The sequence below is a fragment of the Typopeltis vanoorti genome, chromosome 25 (genome assembly GCF_054136105.1).
Source record: "Typopeltis vanoorti isolate ZY-2024b chromosome 25, IOZ_Tvanoo_1.0, whole genome shotgun sequence".
Lineage (NCBI taxonomy): Eukaryota > Metazoa > Arthropoda > Arachnida > Uropygi > Thelyphonidae > Typopeltis > Typopeltis vanoorti.
Window position 1 is genome coordinate 76,846,850 of NC_143573.1, and position 26,691 is coordinate 76,873,540.

At 37.4% G+C, this 26,691-nt stretch overlaps 1 protein-coding gene across 2 annotated transcripts in view; it reads right to left on the reverse strand.

The window, feature by feature from the left end:
- Positions 1-26,691, reverse strand: part of RASSF8 (ras association domain-containing protein 8) — a 145,223-nt gene that overhangs the window by 95,317 nt on the left and 23,215 nt on the right. For both annotated transcript variants that reach the window (XM_090414423.1, XM_090414424.1), the window contains exons 2-3: positions 17,338-18,902; positions 4,672-5,081 (exon numbers count right to left, since the gene is read on the reverse strand). In XM_090414423.1, the coding sequence (XP_090270549.1) occupies positions 4,672-5,081; positions 17,338-18,553 (1,626 nt within the window). In that variant the 5' untranslated portion in view covers positions 18,554-18,902. The remainder of the gene's footprint in view (positions 1-4,671; positions 5,082-17,337; positions 18,903-26,691) is intronic.

Sequence of the window (26,691 nt, forward strand, 5' to 3'; positions counted from 1 at the left end):
GCTAGATGCTGTTTCACCAGCAATGATATCTCCAAACCCTACACCATTTTCCCTGATTAATATATCATAGTAAGTGGCAGATCTATCAAGTTTTATGCCAAAGTGCAGGAAATGGCCTCAATATCATAGTCGGATGAATGTTATCAAATCCAGATATTTCCAATACTTCGGCTGGAAAAGATCTGGATTCCATTCTCTTCACTAATATGAAGAACTGTTCTGCAGAATAAATTTTTTTAAAGAAAATATTTAAAAAAATTAGACTAATGAGACTAACCAGCCTCAAATAAACAGTGAAGTCAGTCAAGAACAATGGGACATATAATGGCATGCAAGTTACCTGAATACAAGGTGATGATTAGGAGCAGCCTAAGGGATACAGAACTATGTATGATGTAATCCCTAATTTAGGTGAAACGTAAAGGGACTAGAGCAGTGGTTCTTAACCTTTTCAAAGTCACGGAACATTTTTGAATATAAAAAAATTTGGGGAACACCAAAAAAGCATTAGGGTCATAAAACTAACAATAAACATATGCATGGACTTGCCTTTTATAAAAATAGAACTTATTTTAATATGATACTTCAGCTTGTCGGCTTTTGCAGATTTCAGCAATATCAGGGCTAATATGCAATACCTACCCTCATCTCTTTGTCTATATTAGTAAGTCTTTCACGCTTTTGTTTCTTATTTGGGTTAATATTGAGAAACCGAGCTCATACAAATATGATGTTGAAAACTGTAGCAAAAATTTCGATGCTCTTGTGGAGAGAGCTGGGTATTTGACTTGGACAAAAATCCAAAATTCTTCAAGACTTATTTCAGAGAATTTCATTTTTAGAGTACGAACCATTGACAAGGTAACTAACTGTTCTTCTTGTAATGAAAATTCACAACTCGATGTATTAACTGTGCCAAATGGATTTCGTATTCAGTCATAATTGTGTGTATTTAAGGTGGAAAGTAACTTGAAATCATTTCTTCCAATATTGTTAATTGTTCTGTTATAACAGAAATAATTCCCTGGATATTTTTATTAAAGTAGCCAATTACACTCAGAACTGTGTCATGTGACATCTTTCATCGGCGGAACACCTGTAACCAGTTCGCAGAACACAAGTGTTCCGGGGAACGCCGGTTAAGAACCACTGGACTAGAGTAACAGAAATTCAATCTAGGAAGATAATAAAAATCAAGAACTTGATATAGGACAATACCATCTAACCAATCAGAGAACTTATATGAGAATACTGTCTCCTCCACAATAACCAACCAAAATGCAGCAAAGTCAAATGAATGAACACAGCTCAGTTCACTTATCTGGATTTCTCTCTTAAAAAATAAATCAATTAGGCAGCATTATTTTTTTTTTGGAATGCCTTCAAAATGACAGCAACAACATTTTATCTCAAACTACATGCTTACGATCAATATATACGTGGGTAGTCTAAAAAGTTCTCAGCCTAACAATGAAAATACGAATTTATAATTTCAAAATTATTTTTATTTTTCAACATAATTTCCCTTAAGACTAATACATTTATTCCAGTGGCATCATCCTGTCCCTGTAGTGGTTCTCAGTAAGATCTGCAAAATATTCCTCTACAACTGCAATCACTTCTTGATTCGAAGAAAAACGCTGTCCAGCAAAGAAGAGTTTTATTTTTGGGAAAAGATAGAAGTCAGAGGGAGCCAAATCTGGGGAACAGGTGGATGTTCCAACAATTCATAGTGCAGATCCATTAATTTTCCCATTGCCAAAACACCTTTGTGGACAGGTACATTGTCCTGATGAAAGATGAGTTTTTTCTTCTGCAAACCAGGTCTTTTCTCACAGATTTTTTTCATCTAGTCTGGTTAAAAGATCGGAATAATAATCCCCAGTTATTGTTTTACTCTTTTCAAGATAATTAATAAACAAAATGCCTTTAGCATCCCAAAACACCAATGCCATGACCTTCTCTTCTTTGACGCTGAACAACCGGCTTCTATCCACCGTTTTGACTGATGTTTGGATTCTGGTGCATACTGGTGAATCCAAGTCTCATCCATAGTAATAAATTGATGCACAAAATCAATTTTATTCTTGTTAAAATGATCCAAGCACTGTTCAGAGATTTTCATGTGAGTGCGTGTTTGATCTGGCGGCATCCATTTTGCACAAAGCTTTTTCATTTGCAATTCTTCATGCAAAATGTATCCTACACATTCTTTTGAAATGCCTACAGTCTCAGCAATTTCGCGCACTTTGACTCGCCTGTCATCCAATACCATATCGTGCACTGATCAATGATTTCTGGTGTTGTTACACTTTTTGGACATCCTTGACATGGATCATTTTCAAGGCTGGTAATGCTATGTTTAAACTTGGCAGCCCATTTCTTAATTGTCGAAAATGAAGGAGAAAAGTGCCCATAAACTTTTATGAACTTCAAATGAATTTCTTTTGGCGTTAAACATTCTTTTACAAAGAATTTTATAACTTCACGATACTCAATTTTATCCTTACTAAATCATTAAGGAACCTGACAACGTATATAAGAATATAAATTAAATTACACTTTAATAAATATTTCTGATATTTCGGCAACATCACGTTGCCATCTTCAAAAGGAACTTACGAAAAAGGCACATGCACGTAGGCACTATAACACAGTAACTGAGAATGAAGTGAGGAAACTATTGTTCTCCTAAAAGTCCTGATGGTGCCCCCTAGCGGGCTATGTAGGTGTTCTTGGCCGTTGGGCTGAAGGTCTGCTGATGTAAGCCTCCCAAATTTGGGGCAGTCTCATGCAATCAAATTTGTTGAGGTTTGGAGAGTTTCTTAGGGCTGAGGCTGATTCCATGAATAGTCTTTCGAATTTGAACTTGCTACGGTGTATTATTGTAGCTTTCTTCCACCGTATTCTGTGGCGTGTATCCAGAGCATGGTCTGCAAGACCTGAGTGGCTGTACTTGTGAAATCAGATGTAGTCCTTATATTCGAAAATTCTGATATTCGCTGTCCTGCCTGTTTGGCCAAAGTAAGACAGTTTACAGCTGCAAGGGACCTGGTATACAGCACTAATGACCAACCACTTCCACTCTAGGGGAAGTGGTTGGTCATTAGTGGAGCAGATAAGGGATGCCAATTTTCTGTATGGTCTGTAACATGAGGTCAAGTCATGTTTTTTTAAGATTTTGGTAATTTTTTCCGAGGTGCCTTGGATGTAGGGAATGGTGATGGATTTAGGTGAAGGGGGGGGGGGAGGATTGGTTTGAAAGAGAATTGGTTTTAAAGAAATTTCTTTATGGAGATCTTTGAAGAAAAAGCCTTAGCCTCTACCCCCACAAAAACCAACCATATGGCTTTGCTACGTTGATGATGTGTTCGCCATTTGGCCCCATGGCTCTGATACACTCCTCTCCTTCTTAACACACTTAAACAACCAACACTCCAGAATCAAGTTCACTCTGGAAAAAGAGGAAAACAAGCCTCCCTTTCCTAGACACACTAGTCACCCGCCAGCCTGATGGAACCTTGGTTTTCTCAGTTTATAGAAAACCCACCCATACAGGCCATTTACCAACAATATGGAGTGGTGAAAACACCATACAACAGGGCTAAACTAATCTCAGCCAATGGCTACCCCCCTTCATAAAATCCAAAAAAAAATATTGAAACCAACAAACCCCCCCCCCTTCACAACAAGGATTACTCTAAATCCATCACCATACCCTACATCCGAGGCACCTCGGAAAAAATTACCAAAATCTTAAAAAAAACATCACTTGACCTCCTGTTACAGACCATACAGAAAATTGACATCCCTTATCTGCTCCACTAATGACCAACCACTTCCCCTAGACTTACCTGCTGTGTACCAGGTCCCTTGCAGCTGTAAACTGTCTTACTTTGGCCAAACAGGCAGGACAGCAAATATCAGAATTTTGGAACACAAGGACTACATCCGGTTTCACAAGTACAGCCACTCGGGTATTGCAGACCATGCTCTGGATACACGCCACAGAATACGGTAGAAGAAAGCTACAATAATACACCGTAGCAAGTTCAAATTAGAAAGACCATTCATGGAATCAGCCTCAGCCCTAGGAAACTCTCCAAACCTCAACAAATTTGGTCGCATGAGACTGCCCCAAATTTGGGAGGCTTACATCAGCAGCAGACCTTCAGCCCCATGGCCAAGAACACCTACATAGCCCACTAGGAGGAACCATCAGGACTTTTAGGAGAACAATAGCTTCCTCACTTCATTCTCAGTTACTGTGTTGTAGTGCCTATGTGCACATGCCTTTTTTGTAAGTTCCTTTTGAAGATGGCAACGAGACGTTGCTGAAATATTGGAAATATTTATTAAAGTGTAATTTAATTTATATTCTTATATACGTTGTCAATTCCTTAAGTGATTTAGTAATGCATAACCAAAGTATAAGCTTGTCTATGTCAATTTTATCCATTTCAAATGATACAGACAACACTTTGGCTTCCGACAGCTTATAAAAAAAACTACTCGATGGAATGACTTGCAATTTCACGTCGATGCTTATGACAGATGCACCAACTTAGAAAAGAAAAAAAAAAATCTCGCCATTTATGGCTGAGGCTGAGAACTTTTCAGACCACCCTCGTAGAACTTGACAATATTATCACTACTGTACGTTTAAATTACCTGAGTTTCTGATTCCTTTACTCTGTCCTTCACCTGTTGCTGAATGCCTTCTACTTGTCCTTGCAGATGCTTTTCTTGTTCTTCATATTCTTTTTTCTCTTGTTCTTCTTGAAGTGTATGCAGGCGCCGTTCCTCAGCTATCTCCTCTAAAAGGAGACGAATGCGCTGCCGACATTGTAGTAGCTCTGTCTCACAATTGGCCAGCTGAGAGCGGGCTAAAGTGAGTTCTGATCTTAATGTGCGTTCTTCTTGTCGACCAAGTTCTGTTTCTTCACTCAGTGAGCGTCTTTCAAGTTGTAAAAGCTCACCCTCTTGTTCATGTTGGGTATGTTCTAAGTGCCTTACTTCTTCCTGAAGGGCAACTAAACGTTCTTCTTGCTCTTGAAGCTTTCCTTCCCAATAGATAATCTCTACAATGAGAAACAAGTCATTTCATCTTAAAACCAGAAGCCATGAAGCACTAAATAAATATCAATATATCAAATACTATCTGTATACATAGCAGAATTTTGACTGCGTATACAGTCAAAATGTTTTTGATATTTTGACTACACAGTCAAAATTTTTTGTATACACAGTCAAAGAAATTTTCTACAGTTATAAGAAAAGATTATAACATACAAGCATAATTTGATTTCACAATTTTCATAGAAATGAAAAACTTTCATGGTTGTTGGTCAGTTCCCATGTTGACTTGTGTATTCAGATGGTTACTGCTGGAAAACTTTATTACAGCTCATCTTCTATACCTGTATTGTAAAATGATGTTCCTAAACTCAAATGCTATTGGTCGTCCAGTAAAGCTTGCTTTACCATCATAAAGGTAAAGCAAGTCTTCTCTGCAAAAGGTATAGAAATGATAGTATGAAATGCCATCCTTGTGGATTGTATTTTTTGTTTTAATTGCCTCATTGTTTCTTCAATGTAACAATTTTGTGGACATAATTAGTAATACCCACAAAGCTAATCTCAGCAGAATGAGATTAGTTTTATTAGATTAGTCAGTAGAATTTTAGATTAATCAGCAGAATGGTCGCCTAAACAGAATATGAGATGAAAAGTTAGCAAAGCAAGTGTTGGCTATCCCTTCCCTCCCCATTTTTTTTTTTATGCAAAGATGGCAAGAAAAATATCCAGAGAAGACCCAGATCCTGGTGGACTGCTTGTAAGAAGCACCTTAGAAATAAGATCTGACAATATTGAATTTCCTGAGATATAACAGATTAATTTGGAAGAAAATGGTAATAGGAAGTTAGTAATGTAGTATTATCATAATATCCTGTAAACCCTCTGAAAGTATTTAATCAGGAATTTATTATTATTCTTACGTGACACTTCCAAGGAGTCCAAAGACTCACTGAGAGAGGGCACCTTCTATATGACTCTGCTCTGTCTCCACTACTTAATCCACCAACTAGAGCAAACTGCCACTACCATCATTTACGCCAATGCCATCTACTGCCCACCACCACTAGTATTTTTTGGCTGTAAACTGCATGTGTTCTCAAGACTGATTTGTCTGTATGCGGGATGAAAAACCTGAGTTTTCAGGAGGAAAAACTCTGCTACATCCATATCAGATTGGCTAACTCACCTTCAACTGATAAAACCCATATCCTCTCGTCATGACAAGAACTGAACTTAGGCCTTTTGAAATCAAAGGTCACAACGTACCATCATTCTTCCAAATGCTCTATGGAGGCAAAATTTGATGATGGTTTCATAATTACAGGTCCTTAATGAGTAATCATGGAGTGAGCCTCATTCTACAGTCCTTTAGTCTTAGTTATGAGTTCCAAATATTGAGACAACAGATGTAAGCTCCAAACTGCAGCTGAAGTTACAGGTTTCTTGACAATGGTTTTTTTTATGGCCCTCTACTGTGACTTGTGGTTGCAACGAGTTAGATGTGTGTCAACTAAATCTTTAACAATTTTAATTCTACGACTGTTCAAAGTTAAGCTAGCTGATGACTCACAGGCCACTCTAAATTTTCTACCATACCTCTTGATGCAATGTAGCAACTAGTACCTTTCCAATCAATCTTGTGTTAATTTTTAAGCGCTTCCATAGCGCAATTGGAAGAACGACGGTACAGTGTGCCCTTCAAATGGAATAGGCCTAAGTTCGATTCCCGTCGCGACGAATCTTTATCTGGACGATTTCAATCGAAGGTGAGTTAGCAGATCTCATACGGAGATAGCAGGGTTTTTTCTCCCGGAAACTCGGGTATTTCATCCCGCATACAGACAAATTGGCCCTTCAGAACACACGCAATTTACAGACAAAAAATACTAGTTGTCGTGGTGGTGGAGGTGGGCAGTAGATGGTGTTGATTCGTAGTAGAGGTTCGGTGTAGTGGTTGAGACAGTTGTATAGTAGGTGTCCTCCCACAATGAGTCTTGGACTCCTTGGAGGTATCAGGAATAATAATAATAATAATAATTTTCTGATATGAAAAGGCTGCTTTATATAAATTGAACAAAATTATTTTTTATCAGTTCACGTTCTTTCTTATGATGATTGTGTATCCAGTTTTGACTAGGTAAAGAATACAACAGCAACTGATTTGATAAACTCCTGGGTATGAAAGGGGTTCTTGGAGGAAATAAATATATTATTCAAATTTGATTTTTTTCATTTTATTATTATACAGTTATCTCAATGAGCTCAGAATTCCCACATAACCATTATTCTACCATGCTTCTCCTTAAACTCATTTACTGTTACAACACTCAACTACCTCTGGCAATCCATTCCAGTCATTCCCCATTCCCTAAGGAAAAAATCTATTTCATATACACATCTACTAACTACACTCTTACAATTTCCAGAAGAAACCCTTAGTTCTCCCCTACTTATCATGTACTGAAAAATTTCTTTTGTATCAACCTTTAGTAAGTTATAAATTTCTATTGTCTCCTCTTTTCCACCTGCAACCTAAATTTTGCAACCCACATAGCTTTAATCTATCCTTAGAGGAAGGTCGGTTGATTGGTAGAGCCTCTGCTACTAATGGCTCAGTTATGTAAGTTTGAGCGCGATTAATAGTTGGAAGGGGACCAATCGTTCAATGCTATTGGCACACTCTCCCTCGATGAGTCTTTGGACTCCCTGGAGGTGTCAAATAATAATAATAATACCTGTCACCAGCTTGGTCACTCAACTCTGAATCCTCTCCACTACCCCTTATTCACAAGAAGCCCAGGTGACTAAATCTGTACACAGCAGTAAAGATGTAGCTGTGTCAAAGACTTCTATAGAGGGATAATAACTGCCACTCCTCCCTCCCTGTATTATCTGTATTAGCTGTCATACCTGTTCCTGATTTTGTTCACACTACCTGCACTATCGCCTCCAATCCAATGGCAAATTCATTCCAATCATGCACAACTATGACAGCAAAATCTAGCTCTCACTCCTTGACAGGATTTTCTCAACCATCCTCCTCCTCCTGTTTGCTGATGGGTGCAGTCCACAAATTCTCAATCTGTCTACATTCTGCCCATATTAGAATTACCAAGGAAACCAAACCTGCACATATTAGTCAAAGTGAGGTGTTATCAAGGCATTGTAAAGAGGCAAAATAACTTGACATATAGGAACACAAGACATGATAATTAATAAATAACATAACAGATTTAACTTGCATATATACTTTTATTAGTATAAAATTTTTGCCCTAGTATCAAGGGCATCTTCAGTATGACTTTCAAATTAAACACAAGAACAGAAACAGGCATATTCAACAATGACACGTGCAAACTGCAAGTACAGTCATATAGAGTAATTGTCTAATTATATTAAGTCCAAAGGTAATAGTTTCTGGTAGAAGAACTAGAAGTGACATGGAGAAATCAATTCTTGATAGATTAGAGAGAACTTTACCCAGGCCAGTAAGTCGGTCTCGTGTTTAGGGTGACCATCATGTAATCTGTATGTGACAGCAGTGAAAACCTGGGTCATTAAAAGTTGCATCCAAATGGCCTTGACAAGGGACAAGAAGGTGTGACTGTGAGTTGGACAGGAGGCAAGTTTGAAGCAATCAGTGCCTTCAAAGTCTGATTTGGATTTTTTGATTCTTTTAGAACTGTTGCAAGCTGCAGTATAGGCAGCGTGAGCAGCTGGAGTTTTGGTCTTCAGTCTTTTTCTTTTACTGAATTGGCACTTTTTTTTTTTTTTTTTGAGAAATAAGACATGGATGGTGGCTGTGAATTTGGGGTGGAATGAGGGATAAAAGTCTTCGTTCTTGTGAGGATAATTTCTGCTATTCGGCCTCAGCAGGTGCTTGGATCAGAAGAACTGAAGCAGCATTCGGACCATGTGAAGGAGGAAGAGAAATTATAGATCATCCCATTTGGCACCCTTGTAGTGCCAAAGCACACTAAACTGAGAAATGGTGGGTGAAGGCTGTTCTGTGGCAAAAGAGACTTGTATAAGACTGTGATCTGAGTCACCTAGAGGAGAAATGACATCCACAGTGTACTTGGAAGGGGAGCCTGTTAAGAAGAGATCAAGTGCATTGGCAAATTGGAGGGGTTGTTAGTAGTCTGGTAGGGAGATTGACAATCTGCGTTAATTGTTGAAAGTTTTTCACTTGGTTATAAATTAAATTAAAGATGCCAAGAAATTATACTCTTGTTTAATCCTTTATCCAAGTGTAAGCAAACAAAGTTTATGCATGAAGTATCTTCATGACCAGGCTTTTTGTATACAAAGGCTAAAGACTTCACATTAATTGTCTTCATATCGCACAATGCAAAGTATACATCCTTTTGTGTGTGTATAATGCTATGCATTATGGGAAGGGTCACCACCAGTTTTGACCTTTGTTAAGGTCTCATCAGTGGGAACCAGATCCAGAAAAGATGCCAATGTTGAAGTAATGCAAAAGTCACATATTTCCCATATACAGATAGTGAAAAGGTATACCACCTCATTAAAATACTCTGGATTAGAGCTAGCTGTTGAAAGGGTTCTTGAAGGATAACGTTCCTCTCCATAATGTATACTATTATACACACCCAAAAGGATGTGTACTTTGTATTATGGGATACTAAGGCAATTAATGTGAACTATTTATCTTCTATATACAAGTAGCCCAGTCCTGAAGATACTTCATGCACAAACTTCGTCTGCTTATGCTTAGATAAAATATTAAACAAGAGTATAATTTTTTTTTGCATTTTTCATTTGATCTATGTTAAGTTGCTGCTAATGGCAAACACCTCAGCATACCTGCCTGCTTAATCTGTGAAACTGGAGAAGGGAAGCCAATTTGAGCTGTGAATGAAGTCCCCAAGAAGGATAACCTCACTATTTTGACTATAGAAAGTCAAGAGAGAGAGAGTGTCAAAGAGGTTAACAGAGTTTAGAGAGCAACAGACAGTATATGAAAGTGGTGGATCAATTTGGTAGAACACTTTTGAGCAAAAGTAGATCAAATGGAGAGAAATTCAAGGTTTTAAAATCTGACAAGCTATGTCAGTTCCAATGAATGCACAAGTGCCACCTTGTGGCAGAAAGAACTGTGTAACTTGCGCTGTTAAGGTTGCCAGCTGGAGTTCTCTTAAGAATAGTAATTCTGGTTTAGATGATTGTAGGTGCTGGTGCATATCATTTATGTTGCTGTTTTGATCACAAACATTGAAGAAATGGATATGAAAACTTTTGAAAAAAATTAATATTAGTGGTTTTTTTTTTGTTTAATTTCTGTTTTTTTTTATCCTTTTTTTTGTGTTTTATGGACTTTTTAGTTGGATTTTTTTTGTTTTGCATGATTTTTTAAACTATTTTTTGTGGAAGAATTTTTGTGATCTGAGGTAGTCTTTCTTTGAGTGGTTAGTCATTGCATGTGGGGAGAAAAAGATAAAAAGGAAAGGGAATAAGTAATGAGAGATGACAGACTCACAAACATACTGTCCACACAGAGGAAACTACTCAGTCTCCTGTCTGTACGTGGCCTTGACAATTACCCTGCAATCACTGTACCTGTTCTCCCTACAGTCACAAACTCGCAAACCAAACAGCAGCAGTATTTCACACTAGCTGATCAGGATGACTCTAGATTCATTACTAACCAGTTCAATCCCATGCACTAACCAGTGGCTAGCCTGCAGAACTATTTTACTGCTGTACCCCCAAATAGGAGAAGGTCTGTGTCTCCTACAGTCTGATTAGATTTCTGGTTGAATATCATCTAACTCCAGCTGCCTTTCCACATTTCAGGTTTTTGATGGCATTCTTGTTGCGTTTATTTTTATCACCATATTGACACGTAATTGTTTCATTTGCAAAGTAATTACTCTTTTTCTTTCCCAGATTCTATCGGGAACATTGGGAGTCTGTAAATGTTTTCCATCGGTTCCTTATCCTTGCTATTGGTTTTAGTTCAGCAAAACTCTTCTTCTGCTCATGTTCTATTAAAGTCGATCTCCTCCATGTATTTTTAGGATGGCCACGCTTTCTCCTTCCTTATGGATCCCATTCCAGGGCTGCGTGACAGATTTCTTATGATCTTTCCTAAGTGTAGGGAGAACAGGTACAGTGATTGCAGGGTAATTGTCAAGGCCACATACAGACAGGAGACTGAGTAGTTTCCTCTGTGTGGACAGTAGTTGAAATCAGAAAACGAAAAGTCATTTTCGTTTTCTGATTTCAAGGTTGTTTTTTGCTGATTTGTTCTTTTCCAGAGGTCTTTGTTAGTAATAATTTGTGGCCACCAAATTCAAAGTATGCTGCATAGACATCATTTAGGAATGTTGTAGTTTTCTTTGTATTGCCTTTGAAACCAACCATGTTTCACATCCATATAAAAGAACTGATTTGATACATGCATTAAATATTTTAATTTTGTATCTGTGAGAATATTTTTCATTTTCCATACTACTCTAAGTTTAGAATATGCATTTCTTGCCTTCTGAATCCTTACGTCAACAACATCTGTAGCTGCTCCTCCATCTGCAGATAAAACATTGCTGAGATATGTAAAATGTGAAACAGTTTAGATTTTTCCATTTTCAATGTGTACTTGGTGTCTTGTTGATTCTCATTTCTTTTGTTTGTATTTATTTTCAAAATGACTTTTCAGTGATTCTTCTTGTAATTTGGCTAGTTTGTTTTGGATATCTGCATGTCTGTGAACAATTAGACATACATCATCTGCATAGGTTAGATCATCCAAAGTTTTATTTATTTTCCATGATATTCCTTTGGTATGTTTCATTGCTGTCTGTTTTAGAACTAGATCTAGCACCAGTATAAATAATAAGGGAGATAGCAGATATCCTTGTCACAATCCAGATACAGTTTGAAAGGGTTGAGACAGATATCCATCATGTAAGCACTGGAATTTGTTATATTCTTCCTGTATTCCTTTGTTTTGAAGTGCATTCCACACACAATCTCTAGCAATGGAATCTAAGGCTCTTTCATAAATATCCAAAATTGGATTTCATAAATCCAAAAGTAATTATTCTAGACATTTAAAATATCTTTATCTTCAGTTTTCATGTCATCTTTATTATTATTATTATTACGGGTATCTCCATGGAGTCAGCAGACTCATCGAGGGAGACCCAAACTAGCAAAACAATATCTGTCATATTTCTTCTTGAATTCATTTACAGATGAAGAGCTCACAACTAAGTCAGGCAATGAATTCTACTCATTCACCACCCTCCAGGCAAAAAACCTTGTTCTGACACCTTTGTTAACTACACTCTTCTTTAATTTCCAGGGATGACCTCTTGTTCTTCCATCACTATCACACAGCTGAAACATTTCCCCTGCATCAATCCTATAAAAACCTTTCAGTAATTTAAATGTTTCTATCATATCCCCTCTTCTTCGTCTATCAACCAATCTCTGCAATCCACAAGCTCTCAATCTATCAATGTAGGGAGCATTTTTTACATCACTCACCAACTTGGTCACTCTTCTCTGAACCCTCTCCACAGCCTCCTCATCTCCAAGGAATCCAGGTGACCAGACCTGAGCACAGTAATCCAAATGTGGACGTATCAACGCTTTATAAAGGGGAATAATAACCTCTTTATCTCTGGATGTCAGTGTGTTCCTTAACAACCAAGTAATCCTATGTGCAATCTTGGACACCTTAGCAATGTGTCCTCTGAACTTCATCTCCCTATCTACCAACACCCCTAAGTCTGTAGTCTCATCAATCTCTTGGAGTACCTTTCCATCAATGTAGTACACAGCTGGTAATCTTTTAATCCCAAAATGCATGACTTTACACTTTTCCACATTGAGCTGACATCCATTATCTTTTGCCCATTTTACCAGCTTATTTAAATCATCCTGCAAACTTTCAACATCAGCTTGATTTTTTATTGCGCTACCCAACTTTGCATCATCAGCAAACAACTGAATATCTCCCTTTAAGCCATTTCATATATCATTTATATACAAATTAAACAACAATGGCCCAAGCACAGAGCCCTGAGGCACACCACTGGTCACCTGCCTCATTCTGGACTCGGCTCCTCAATACACCACCTTATGGTATCTCTCCCTGAGCCATTCTCCTATCCATATCACCAATTTAGTATCCATTCCCATCTGCTCCAATTTGTGTAACAGTCTTCTATGGGGTATCCTGTCAAAAGCCTTAGCAAAATCCAGAAGTACCACTGTGTAGCCAGTTCCTTTGTCCAACTCAGATGTCATTCTATTATGAAAAGTTAATAGATTGCTAAGGCAGGATCTACCTTTAACAAAACAATGTTGGCCTCTATAAAGTATCATATCCTGATCCACCTATTCTTGAATTTTGTCTTTAACCAACTTTTCTAATACTTTTACCACTACTCCTGAGATGGTGATTGGTCTGTAATTAACTACAGCAGTTTTAGAGCCACCCTTATGCAAAGGAACCGCTTTGCCTAACTTCCACTCCCTAGGGACCATACCAGAGTTAAAACTTAAATTAAATATCCAAGTAAGAGGGGTTGACAATTCATTTGCACATTCACGCAACACCCGAGCTGATATTCCATCTAAGCCTACAGCAGTGTTTGCATTTAAATTTCACAATATATTAAATACCTCTGATTCTTTAGCTTCAATTCTCACATTAGTTATTGCTACAGGTATAGAGATATCCTCACTTGGGTGATAGACTTTTCTTTTGAAAAGTGATCACTCAGTAACTCGACTATTACATCTGATTTTGTCACCTCAATACCATCAGCACCCACTAAAGTTATCCTTCCGTAGTAGTTGGAAGGTGGCCAATCGTTCGATGCTGTTGGCACACTCTCCCTCGATGAGTCTTTGGACTCCCTGGAGGTGTCAAATAATAATAATAATAATAATAATAATAATAAGTCATTCTTCCTCTTACTTGCTACATAACGGAAGAACTCTTTGGGATTACCCTTGGTCTCTTTGGCTAAGGTCTTCTCATAATCTGATTTAGCTTTTCTTACTATGCTGGTAACCTTCCTAGCTTGAGCCTTGTACTGCTCATGGGTGTACTGATTGCCTTTCTCCTTGTAAATTCTCCATAACATTTTCTTCTTTTGCAGATCAAGCCTGATACTACTACTCATCCATCTAACGCTTACCTTGTTTGTCTTCCTTGACTATGGGAATACATGCTGATATTGCCTTCCTCAGATACTCGCTGATTTTATCCCATGTACTGCTAACATCTTTCCCCTGCAATATGTTCTGCCATGGGATGGCTGCAAGCTCACTCCGAAACTTGTTATAATTGACTAACCTGTAGTTCCGTATATACCCCCTTCTTAACAGAAAAATCCACAGATTTTGCAACCTCCCAAGTCAATACCACATGATCGCTTTCACCAATTGGAGGTAACGAGGACACCTTACTTATGCATATAACCTCTGAACCAATAACCAGGTCCAACACTCTCACACCATGTGTCCCTTCAGTTAGGTGCTGTTTCAAGACATCATCTCGTAGAAGATGTATGAACTCCATTTCCTTTTTGCTATGTGATATTTCCTCCTTCCAATTGATATCACCGTAATTAAAATCCCCCATAATAATCACTAAGCCTGCACTCATCGCACTAATTTGCTGATGCATGAATTCAATATCTTCCCCTGTACATCTCTCATTATCATCTCGGGTTTATTTTACAGTACTCTTTCCTCCATTTCTAAGCTTTTTTAATAACCCCCAGCATTTGTTGCCACCTTCCTGATATTTATTTTCTGTGTTCTTCCCAAAGACTTCCCATGACTTTTGTTTAACTAGTTTTACACAGTGCTTTGCTTTCTTGCATATTTTTCTGTATTCTCTAAGAGCACAAGCTCACTTACTTGCTTAACTTTCAATATGCTTTCTTCTTTTCCTTGACTGCCTATTTAACCTCCTGAGTCTACCATAGAATTCTAATTTTTCTATTCTTGCACACCTCACCACATGACTCTTTGGCTGGCTGAATCAATCAATGTTTTCTTCAGGGTTTGCCAATGAATCTACAAGGTTTAGTTCTTGTTTTTAAACTGATTTTTTCTTAAATGATGTTTGTGTATTTTAGTCTATAGTTCACCTCTGAAAGCTGCTCAACTTTGATTCTTTTAAAACTTCCTTGCACACTCTTCTTTTCGATATGAAATCATTATATAATTTATGTACATGTTTTTTTTTAACATTCTGACATTCCACACTGTTCTCAAACCAAGTCGATGTCACCCAGAAAGGTCTTTCCTCTTATCATATTAAACATTAGGCAGAAGAAAATAAACTCGAAAGAATCATCCTCACTGATACCAAGACCCCCCAACATATATATTTCTTCAAAAACATGAATTTAACTGAAAATTAATGAATGGAACATTTGAATTCTTAATTTGGCTTGCAGCAAGCTATACAGTGTAAATATGTATTAAGCTTTGTTAATCTATATCCATATGCATAAATAGAATATGCACAAACTTTATGTTTAGATAATTCAAAAGAAGCAAATATGGAACAATACCAAGATATATACATATTAATTATAGCATCCACGCAGTTAGCTTAGTAGCTATGCACTTCGCAACCATATGCCTAGGGAATGAGTATCCTAGGTTCGATTTCCATTGGTAACGTGAGGAGCCGAAGGATCTTTCTTAGCCATAGCCAAGTTAGCTGGTCTTGGGCATGGACAGTAGGAGTTTTTTTCCCCAGTTTATCCTGGGGTTTTTCATCCCGGAAAGCAGGCAAACTGGCCTTGAGAACTCAACACTACGGACATAGGATACACCGGGGCATAGGGCTGACCACCTTATCCTGTGGATGGTTTGAGGTCCGATGATTAATAAACCCTCGACACCGCAAGGTAAAAGAGGGAAAGGAAGATGAGATGAGATGAAATATATTATAGCCAAAGAAAGCGAAACTTAAAAGTTTAAAATTTTACGAAAGAGATTTTAACAGGAATATATATAAAAGACATGAACTCTGCCCAGGAACTCATAATCATTTTTTATTAGTGCACAATTAGATTTCACAAGCCTGACAGCTGTTTTAAACTGCAGGTTCTCATCAGAAACTAAGCGGAAACCTAAGAAGATAAAACCTTCCATTCAACACCATGGAGGTCCCATATCATAAAGTTATTATGTGTTATATTCTTCATAAGTGAACTCTCAGTGGATACATAAGAATAATGAGGAAAATGGAAAGACTTCAATTTGACAAGTTATACATAATGAGGATATTAAAGATCCATCACCTTTTAATAGCCAAATAAAATGAATCATTATAACTAAAGTTAAAAACTATCTATCTGGTCAACCGAGCCAGAAGTCTATAAGAATGAATTTAGCTGGGTTGGATTTTTCCAAATAGCACTTCATATTCTAAATTCTGGCATTCTTGATCTACTGCCATTAAAATGATCATTAAGCAAATGATAAATTATACAATATTACCTAAATGATTTTATACACTGGACACAACCTATATCTGAGTCCACCACAACAGTATTTCCTGATTATATGCTTGTTACTAAAGGCAATAAAGGCCCATAGCTAAATTACATCAAGTATTGACAATGTGTAAAGTATAAGTTAAGGGGATAAAAATCCCTTATTGTTTTTCAGCCAGTAAGCAAAACTAAGATCGAACCTACGATCTGTAACGTTTCATGCCGACGAACTGTCAGCGTATCCAAGCGTAAGTGACCACTTGGTAGTGCCACACCACGGCAACTCGTTGCAAAGGTGAAGCAAGCTTCCTCACTGTTCTTGATATTTTTTTTCTCATTCGTCTTTCTCATTCGTCTCATTCATCGTTTTACATTCGTCGGCATGAAACGTTACAGATCGTAGGTTCGATCTTAGTTTTGCTTACTGGCTGAAAAACAATAAGGGATTTTTATCCCCTTAACTTATATCAACCTCGCCAGAAAAAAAAATAGCCTTTTGGCTTTTCATCTTAGTTATAAATGTGTAAAGTATTAAAAAATATTAATATAGGTGCAGTGATCATGAAATAGCACATAACAAATTTTCATAACACTGTCAGCTGGTGGATTCACTTCACTGTATGACACACGTACAAATTAGTCAGTAACCTTATTTGGGATGAGACTCCCACAAAATAAAAATAAGCAGCTCTGGTAAGCTTTGACTCAAACTTCAGAATTAAACTAATAATAATAACATACATGGCAAATATCTTACCTGCATCATACTGAGTAAGCTCAGATTGCTGATTATCCAATTTTTCTCGCTGTAGGGTAACCAGTCTCATCAGATCTTGATATTGAGGATCACTAGGGATGTTATCTTGGTTTATATCCTGTGAAGCAGCAGGAGAATGCTTCAGCTCAACAGTAATATTTCCTCCATCTTTGTCAAAATGAGACAGCAGGTTTTTATGACACTTTGCTGTATGATTATCACCTGGAATATTACTGTTTTGATTTGGACTCTTTTCAGGGGACTTGCTTGGTGATTTTCCTCTCTGATGATTTGTTATGTGGTTACCAGTGAAACCCACTGGTGTAGTTTTTGCAGAATAGTCATGTAACACATTCACTGAATGATTATTATTAAAGTGATTGTTCATGTGGCTTTCATGTCCATGTAACTGAGATGGTACGGCATCGTTGTCAGATCTGTTACCTGCTACGTGGCGACGTTTGCTTGAAGGTGATTCTTCATCACGTGAAAATGAACCAACAGATGTTAAAGATAAATGACTAGGAGGAAAGCGACCACTAGATCGAGATACGGCTTCATCATAAGGAGGAGGATATTTAGGACGTTCACCTCTTGATCCATTATGGATCTCCATTTCTTGGATCTCACTTTCTTTGGGTCTTTGTGGCACACCTCTTACTACTCCTTTTGGCAAATCTTGCCTGGAACGATTATCACGTCCCTTTAAATTGCGATTTGGAGGAGGAGGGTCAACTTTTGATGGTGTACTACTATTACTGGCATTTGGTGTTGAGTTCTCACTACTACTGGTACTACCACTACTTCCGTGTCCACAACTAAATGTAAGAGATTTCTTAATTTCTTTATTTTGAGATGATGCCTTCTGACTTAGGCCAGATGGTGTTGGCGAAAAACTGTGCAGGAAATCATGCTGCCGCTTATTGCTGTGATTTCCCTGATTAGATGATGAAGTTGGTACTTTTGAATCAACTTGAGAATGGCGCATTACAAACTGCACATCATTGGCATATTCTCCCCATTTCATCAGCACTTTTAATGGTTGTTCATGAGGAGCAAGAAGACGCTCACTATTACGCCACTTTTCAATGAGAGTAAATCTTCCTGTTTGTCCAGTAGCATGAGCAAGAGCATAAACAACATCTTGACATGTTGTACTCTCTGTGACCCCACACACAACTCGCTGAATACCATCAACCCATACTTTCAATTCCATTGTACAACTTTAACTGGAGTCATTAAAATAAAACTCAAATATTTTATAAAATACAGAGTATTCTACAGAAAAATAATATACTTCAAAAGTCATTACTTCAGATGATGAATGATGTAAAAGCTGTCTTTCGCATGTATATAGATGACATAAATGGAAGAAAGATCAGAGCATGCTGCCTCTTCCAAAGTGCCAGTAACAAGCATTAATTCCAATCATATTTTTATTAATCATCTATTGATTAGTCCACACCTTTCTCTTTAACAGAAGCCAAAATTTCCAAAATACAATTTTGATGTGATTTCTGAAGAGAAGAGAACTACATTTCCACATCCTTGAAATGATACAGTTCCTAAATATAAATAAAACAATAAATAAATACGATGCAAACATTCTCTCTCTCTCTCACACACACACACGAGCACGCAAACACAGAGAGCAAGAAACACAAAGTCATTAGCAATTAAATGGCATTTTTTAAAAAATAAATTGTACATTATAAAACTGGTTACATACTACAAATCAGCACATATAAAATGTATCATTATCACCCGATCTTCATGGAGTTATAAGACTCGCTGGAGGAGGTCTGCTTTCCACAGGTTCTACTATAATCACTCCTTAAATTTGTCTGTTAAATGCACTCTCACCATTCTTTTAGGAAATACACTATACACACTCCAATTTGCCAACACACTTTCTTCCTAAGAAACGTGCCTTCCAGGTGTGCTGTGGTTGTCAGTTCTCGTCTTGGTAACTTGGATGACAATCTCATACAAGTCTCTTTTGGCACAGAACAACCTTCATCCCCCAGTTCACAGTCTCGTGTCCTGCTTACCATGAATGCCTCAAAACTCTAGCTGCCCACTCTGCAGCTCACAATAGTTGCAAAAGAATCATCACCAAGTACAAGTTAGACTTTGAAAAAACCAAATGCTGCAAACTCGCCTCCTCCCAAATGACAGCTGCCCCTTCTGGTCGTCCCTTGCCAAGGACACTGGACGCAACTTCTGCCTACTGAGGTTTCCACCACTCTCATATCCCGACGGTACTGTAGTTACCTCACCTAAAGACAAGGCCAACTTACTGACATCACTCTTCTCTTCCAATTCTTGCATTACTGACCTGGGCAAAGTTCCCTCCACTCTCCCCCAAGAATGGTTCCCTTCATGTCTCTCAGTCTTCCAACAAAGAGAAATCTGAAGAATCCTTAATCACCTGAACACAAACAAGGCATCTGGTCGTGATGATATCCCACCTATTATGCTAAAAAATTGTGCCCCAGAACTAACACCTATCCAATCTATCCTATTCAAGTGGCATCTACCCTACAAGTTTACTCTCCTCAGATTTCCTCACCAATAAAGTACCCCATGGTTCTGTTCTTTCACCCAACATGGAAACACGTCACACATCAAGTCCATCCCAAAGAAAGATGATAAGTCAAACAACGATCTACCATCAAATTACTCTTACTTCTGTTCTTTCTAAAATTATGGAGAAGGTTGCCAACAATCAACTCTTGAACCACCTAGAGATATAGCAGTTAATCAGTGACCAGCAGTATGGATTTCACCACTTGTGAGATCAGCAGCTGATCTTCTTGCTTTCGCCACCCAACTCCAGACCCAGGCCCATGGAGAAACTCACATGATTGTCCTAGACATTTCAAAGACACTTGATCGGGTCTGGCACAGGAGCCTACTTAAATTACCATCCTATGGTCTGCCTTCCTCACTCTGCAACTTGATCAGCAACTTTCTAACTGGTCAATCACTATGTATCACGGTGGAGTTGACTCTCCACAGATTTCCCCACAAATGGAGTACCCCATTGTTTTGTTCTTTCATCCACTCTTCCTCTTGAATATAAATGACCTGCTCTCACAGACTTCCAATCTTATCCATAAGCTTTGCCAATGACAGTACACTCCATTCCTTCTTTTCATTCGAAAAGATTTTTCAAATGAAAAGCCTTTTCATTCAAAAAACCTTTTCGAATTGCACGGGAGGGGGGGGGGGGAATCTGGAAGTTCTGATAAACACCTAGAACAAAAATTAAGTAATTATACGTCTTCTTATATATCCAAAAAGAAAAATCACAGATTATTACAATTTAATAAAACATGGGGTAAAAGGGTTTTAAGATATGTTCTTTCTTGTGGTTATCAGTTGATTTAATATCATTTTTGTTCTAGGTGTTTATCAGAATTTTCTAGCCCTCTCCCTCGTAGTGCTCAAGTATTAGAATCCTCAAGATCTACAATGACCAGGAACCTGAACTTAGATCTCTTAGATATATCCCAATGAGGCAAGGACAATTTTGTAAGCTTCAATGCCACCAAAACTCAGTTCTGTCTAATCTCTTGAAAGAAAGAGCTCACTTCCTTCCCCCTTACCTTCAGTAATACTGTGATATCCAAACACAATCAAATTTCAATCTTTCCTGGCACAACCACATTTCAACTATAGCTTCTGCAGCTGCCAAAACACTTTGTGTATTTTTTCGCACAAGACACTACTGATTTTCTTGCTTTCACCATCCAATAACTTCACAGCTGCTAACTCTATACAAAACCCAAATCCACCCAACCATGGAATATTGCTCCAATATTTAGGGTGGTGCACCAAAATCCTCTCTAAGATTGCTTAATTCTATTCAGAAGAGGGCAATCCAGCTAATGAATGATCCTTCTCTTACAAACCCACTTCAATCTCTCTCGCTCTCTCTCAGAGAAGTTCAGTTTCTGCCTTGTGCCTCTTCTACAGATACTTTCATGGACAGTGCTCTGCTGAATTCACTACTATTATTCCTCCACTCTGCTCCAAAATCATTAAAACAAGAGCCACTGCTAACCAATAACTTTTTACAGTCTACCTTAAAACTCACTGCCTCCTCTTTCGTTCCATCTACTTCTATCCTTCGGAACAGTCTCCCCCACTTTACCTTCCCTAAAAATTACAACCCTCAGCTGTTCAAGCAAAACATGAACAGATTCTTCCTTTTTTCTATTCCTTTTGCCCACACACGCCACTAAAGTGCTATAGGTCTTGTGGACTTTCAAGTGTGTATCAGATTTATATATATATATATATATTAGGATAACCAAGTTATTTTAACTCCTAATCCCAAGTATTAAGTTTGCGCCTGAAACAAAGTTCAAGTCTAAAGATGGTGCAACACCAAGGCAACTCATTGTAAAGGTGGGTAAAGCTCTGATCACTATTCTTAGTATTTTCCCATAATGTAAAGCACATCCCACTAGAAGATGTATACTGCAATGCATTATGGGTGGGGTCACTACCCACCCATAATGTTTGCATACTTGGGATTAGGAGTTAAAATAACCAAGTTTATAAAATAACTTGGTTATCCTAATATACAATATCCCCAAGTTAAAAAATTCATCTCACACACACACACACACACAGAGAGAGAGAGAGAGTTTTTTTTACCTTGGGTATAATATATGTTAAAGATACCAAGCTATTTTAAATATAAACCTGGTTTTTTACTCCATTTCCCAAGTAAGCAAACAGACAGGTCAGTCAAGTTTGCGCCTGTAAGTGTTGCAGGTCTAGCTGACCCTGCAGGTGGTGCAAGTCAAGGCAATTCGTGGTAAAGTAGAATAAGCTCTGATCACTATTCTTAATATTTACCCTTAATGCAAAGCACATCTCCTGGAGGAGATGTATGATGCTATGTATTAAAGGCAAGGGGCCACTACCCAGACCGGTTTAGACCATTTTTGAGGTCTCGTCAGTGGGAGAACCAGTCTGGGTATTGACCCCTTGCCTTTAATACATAGCATCATACATCTCCTCCAGGAGATGTGCTTTGCATTAAGGGTAAATATTAAGAATAGTGATCAGAGCTTATTCTACTTTACCATGAGTTGCCTTGACTTGTACAACCTGCAGGGTCAGCTAGACCTGCAACACTTGCAGGCGCAAACTTGACTGACCTCCCTATTTGCTTACTTGGGAAATGGAGTAAAAAACCAGGTTTATATTTAAAATAGCTTGGTATCTTTAACACATATATATGTGTGTGTGTGCACGCGCGTGAGATAATCGGCTTTTACTCGGTGGTTGTGATACATTTTAAAAACATAGATTTAATGACTAAAAACCGAGATTTTTAGTCATTAAATCTATGTTTTTAATATATATATATATGTGTGTGTGTGTGTGTGTGTGTGTGTGTGTGTGTGTGTGTGTGTACAAAGTATTTTACCTTGGGTATAATAAATTTTAATACAAACTTTAATACAAAGCATCATACATCTCCTCCAGGAGATGTGCTTTGCATTAAGGATAAATATTAAGATTAGTGACAGAGCTTAGTCTACTTTTACCATGAGTTGCCTTGGTCTTGCACTACATGCAGGATCAGCTAGACTTGCAACACTTGCAGGCGCAAACTTGACTTGTTTGTCTGTTTGCTTACTTGGGAAATGCAGCCAGGTTAAAAAAAAAAAAAAAATTTATATATATATATATATATAAAACACATCATCACATAAAAATGTGATTACCAAATGTATCTTTTCATGACTGCATGACTGTCTATGAGCAAAAAAGTTGGAAGTTTTCCCACTTGGCTATACTATAAATTAAAAATACCACGAAATTATGTACTTGGTCCTTTATCCAAGTGTTAGCAAAAGGTTTGCACCTGAACTATTTTCCGGACTGGTGCAACTCACATAGAAACTAATGACTTCAAATCACTTGCCTTAGTGTCCCATAATGCAAAGCACATCTCCTTGCAGATATGTATAATGCTATGCATTATGGGAAGGGTCACTACCCAGACTGGTTTCAACCTTTATTGAGGACTCCCATTGATGAGACCTCAATAAAGGTCGAAACCAGTCTGGGTAGTGACCCTTCCCATAATGCATAGCATTATGCATGTCTGCAAGGAGATGTGCTTTGCATTATGGGACCTAAGGCAAGTGATGTGAAGTCATTAGTTTCTTTATACAAGTTGCACCAGTCCTGAAAATAGTTCAGGTACAAACTTTTTGCTTACACTTGGATAAAGGATTAAACCAAGTACAGTATATGATTTCTTAGTATTTGTAATTTATGAATAAAAATAGTTGGATAGATAGAGGGAAAAAAAAAAAAATGGAAACCAAGTATTAAATAACCAGATGAAAGATCAAGAAAAGAGCGAGACAGATTGCAATGAACATTGTAGCAATGTTCACATTTACTAGCTCACCTACAGTTAGCATGTTTTATCAGAAAACCTTGCTGGACTTCTTCCAAAACTTATGGTAAGATAGTAACAAATCTAAAACTGACATAATGCTTGCTACTAAATATACAGTGGAAGAAATAACATTACAAGAAATCCAACAAGCAATACAGCAAAGCAAATCAGGAAAATCCCCTGGAGTAGATGGAAGAAATATAGAACTTATAAAATAAGCAGGCATCCTATTCATCAAATGAATTTTAAAATTATTTAACAATATCTGGCAGCAAGGAAAAATCCCAGAAAGTTGGAATAAGGCAATTATCATCCCAACATATAAAAAGGCAATAAATGCAGCTGTGAAAACTACAGAGGAATAAGTCTTCTAAATACAGTCATAAGTTATATGCATAAATATTAACTTCAAAACTTAAATCATATGTAGAAGATAAAGTTTGCGGAAAATAAAATAGCTTTCGAAAAGGACAATAGTACACTGACCCAGCTTTTACATTAAAAATCTTAATGGAAAAACATTACGAATACAACAGACATGCACATAGCATTTGTAGACTACCAGAAAGCTTTTAACAGAATCTTGACGAACAAACCGTGAACCATATTCAAGAATCTAAACATTCCAAATTATATGGAATGTTTAACACAATAAATAACAAATTATGTTTGTTATTGCAGCTGCTTGCTGTAATAACTAACATCAGAAAAACCAAATAGCTGTAAGAATCAATGAAAAAGTTACAGAATGAAAATCAATGAACAGAGGGGTCTGTCAAGGATGCTGAATGTCACCACTCTTATTTAATATCTATACAGATGAATTAGTAAAGAAATGGAAGGAAAATATAAAACCAGCATTTAAGCTGGATCGTGGAACTATACTTAATACCCTTTTGTTTGCAGATGACCAAATAATCATAGCAAGAAGTAAGATGAATTCCAAAAATCAATACATGCACTAAACCTAAGTGCAAGAAAAAAAAAGGGATGTAAATATCAACAGACAAAACAAAAACCATGGCATTTAAAGGACCATTTCTGGTCAGAAGTAAAATCATGATTGAAAATAGTATTTTAGAACAAATTAACTGCTTAAAATACCTTGGATGTGCTGTATTATACAAAAGAAGCTGACATTGACATCAAAATTTCAAATTTTTTAAAGATAACAGGAATGTTCAATAATATTTTCAAACCTAAACCAAGTTTAAAAGCATACAGGAATAAGAGTTTATAAAGTTTTCGCAAGATCTTGTCTACTGTATGAAAGTGAATTATGGACCATAAAAACTGCAGGAGAAAAAAAAGAATAGAAATTGGGGAAATGAAATTCCCATCAATGACAGCAGTCTATACCCTCTGGGAGAAAAGAAGAAGCACAGAAATACGTAAAGAACTAAAACTAAACTCAGTATTGGGCAAAGTATATGAATACTGAAAGTGGATTGAACACATCGAAAGAATGGACAGTCGTAGTGTCGTAGATGGAGAAGTTCAAGACCACCCCAAAAATATTCCAATACCACCCAGTTGGAGGATATGGAAATCAGAGACGACCAAGGAAAAGATGGAAAGAGACTGGAACAGGTCACTAGGCCTAAATTCCTGAAAGGAATGATATATATATAAAATCACTCCCACAAACAACCGGTTTCAAAACCTACCACATCAGTGCCATATGTGAACCAAATCATTAGCAGTACATGGCTATACTATTACTATTATTACATGACACTTCCAAGGAGCCCAAGGACTCATCATGGGGGGGGGGGGGGCACACTACTCTACTTCGCTAAATACATCTCATCTTCTCCATCTACGACACTACTAGATGGAGAAGTTCAAGACCACCCCAAAAATATTCCAATACCACCCAGTTGGAGGATATGGAAATCAGAGATGACCAAGGAAAAGATGGAAAGAGACTGGAACAGGTCACTAGGCCTAAATTCCTGAAAGGAATGATATATATATAAAATCACTCCCACAAACAACCAGTTGCAAAACCTACCACATCAGTGCCATATGTGAACCAAATCATTAGCAGTACATGGCTATACTATTACTATTATTACATGACACTTCCAAGAAACCCAAGGACTCATCATGGGGGGGGGGGGGCACACTACTCTACTTCGCTAAATACATCTCATCTTCTCCATCTACGACACTACTACCATCCATGCCATCTATCACCCATCATCACCAACAACAGTATTTTTGTCTGTAAATTGTATGTGTTCTGAAGGCTGATTTGTCTGTACGTGGGATGAAAAACCCTGCTACCACCATATGAGATCGGCTAACTCACCTCCAACTGAAAAAGCCTATATAAGGATTTCCCCTCATCACGATGAGGATTGGACCCACGTCTTTTCCAATCGAAGGGTGCAATGTTCCGCTATTCTTCCAATTGTGCTACGGCAGCTATATGAATGTTACTATTCATATCATGAATGGATATTTCCATGGTAAGGAAATATAGCATTCCCCCTCCACCCCCGTTTCATGAAACATTTATGCAAAATGTTTTTTTTTTTTTTTTAATCAAACACAACTTCATTAGAATCTCATCCTAAAAATCATATTCATACAGTTTTCATAAAGTATGTTTTATTTTCGAAGAAAACTAAGGGCTTCGGAAAGCAACGGTATTATATTTCGTCCAAACACGAATAATTAGAAAGGAATTTATTCATTATGTTATAATAAATTAAAAACATGTGAAACATTTTTTTAATTATTTAATGCATTTTAGTAATACGAAACAATCAATACACATACAATAGAAACAAAAATTAAGAAATTTAAAGTTTCAATAATTAAAGAAAAAGTTAATGAGATGACTCAAATCATTTAATTGGAGTAAGTTTCATGAAATTCGTTTTTAACCCTTTTTTTTTGACGTCACAAGT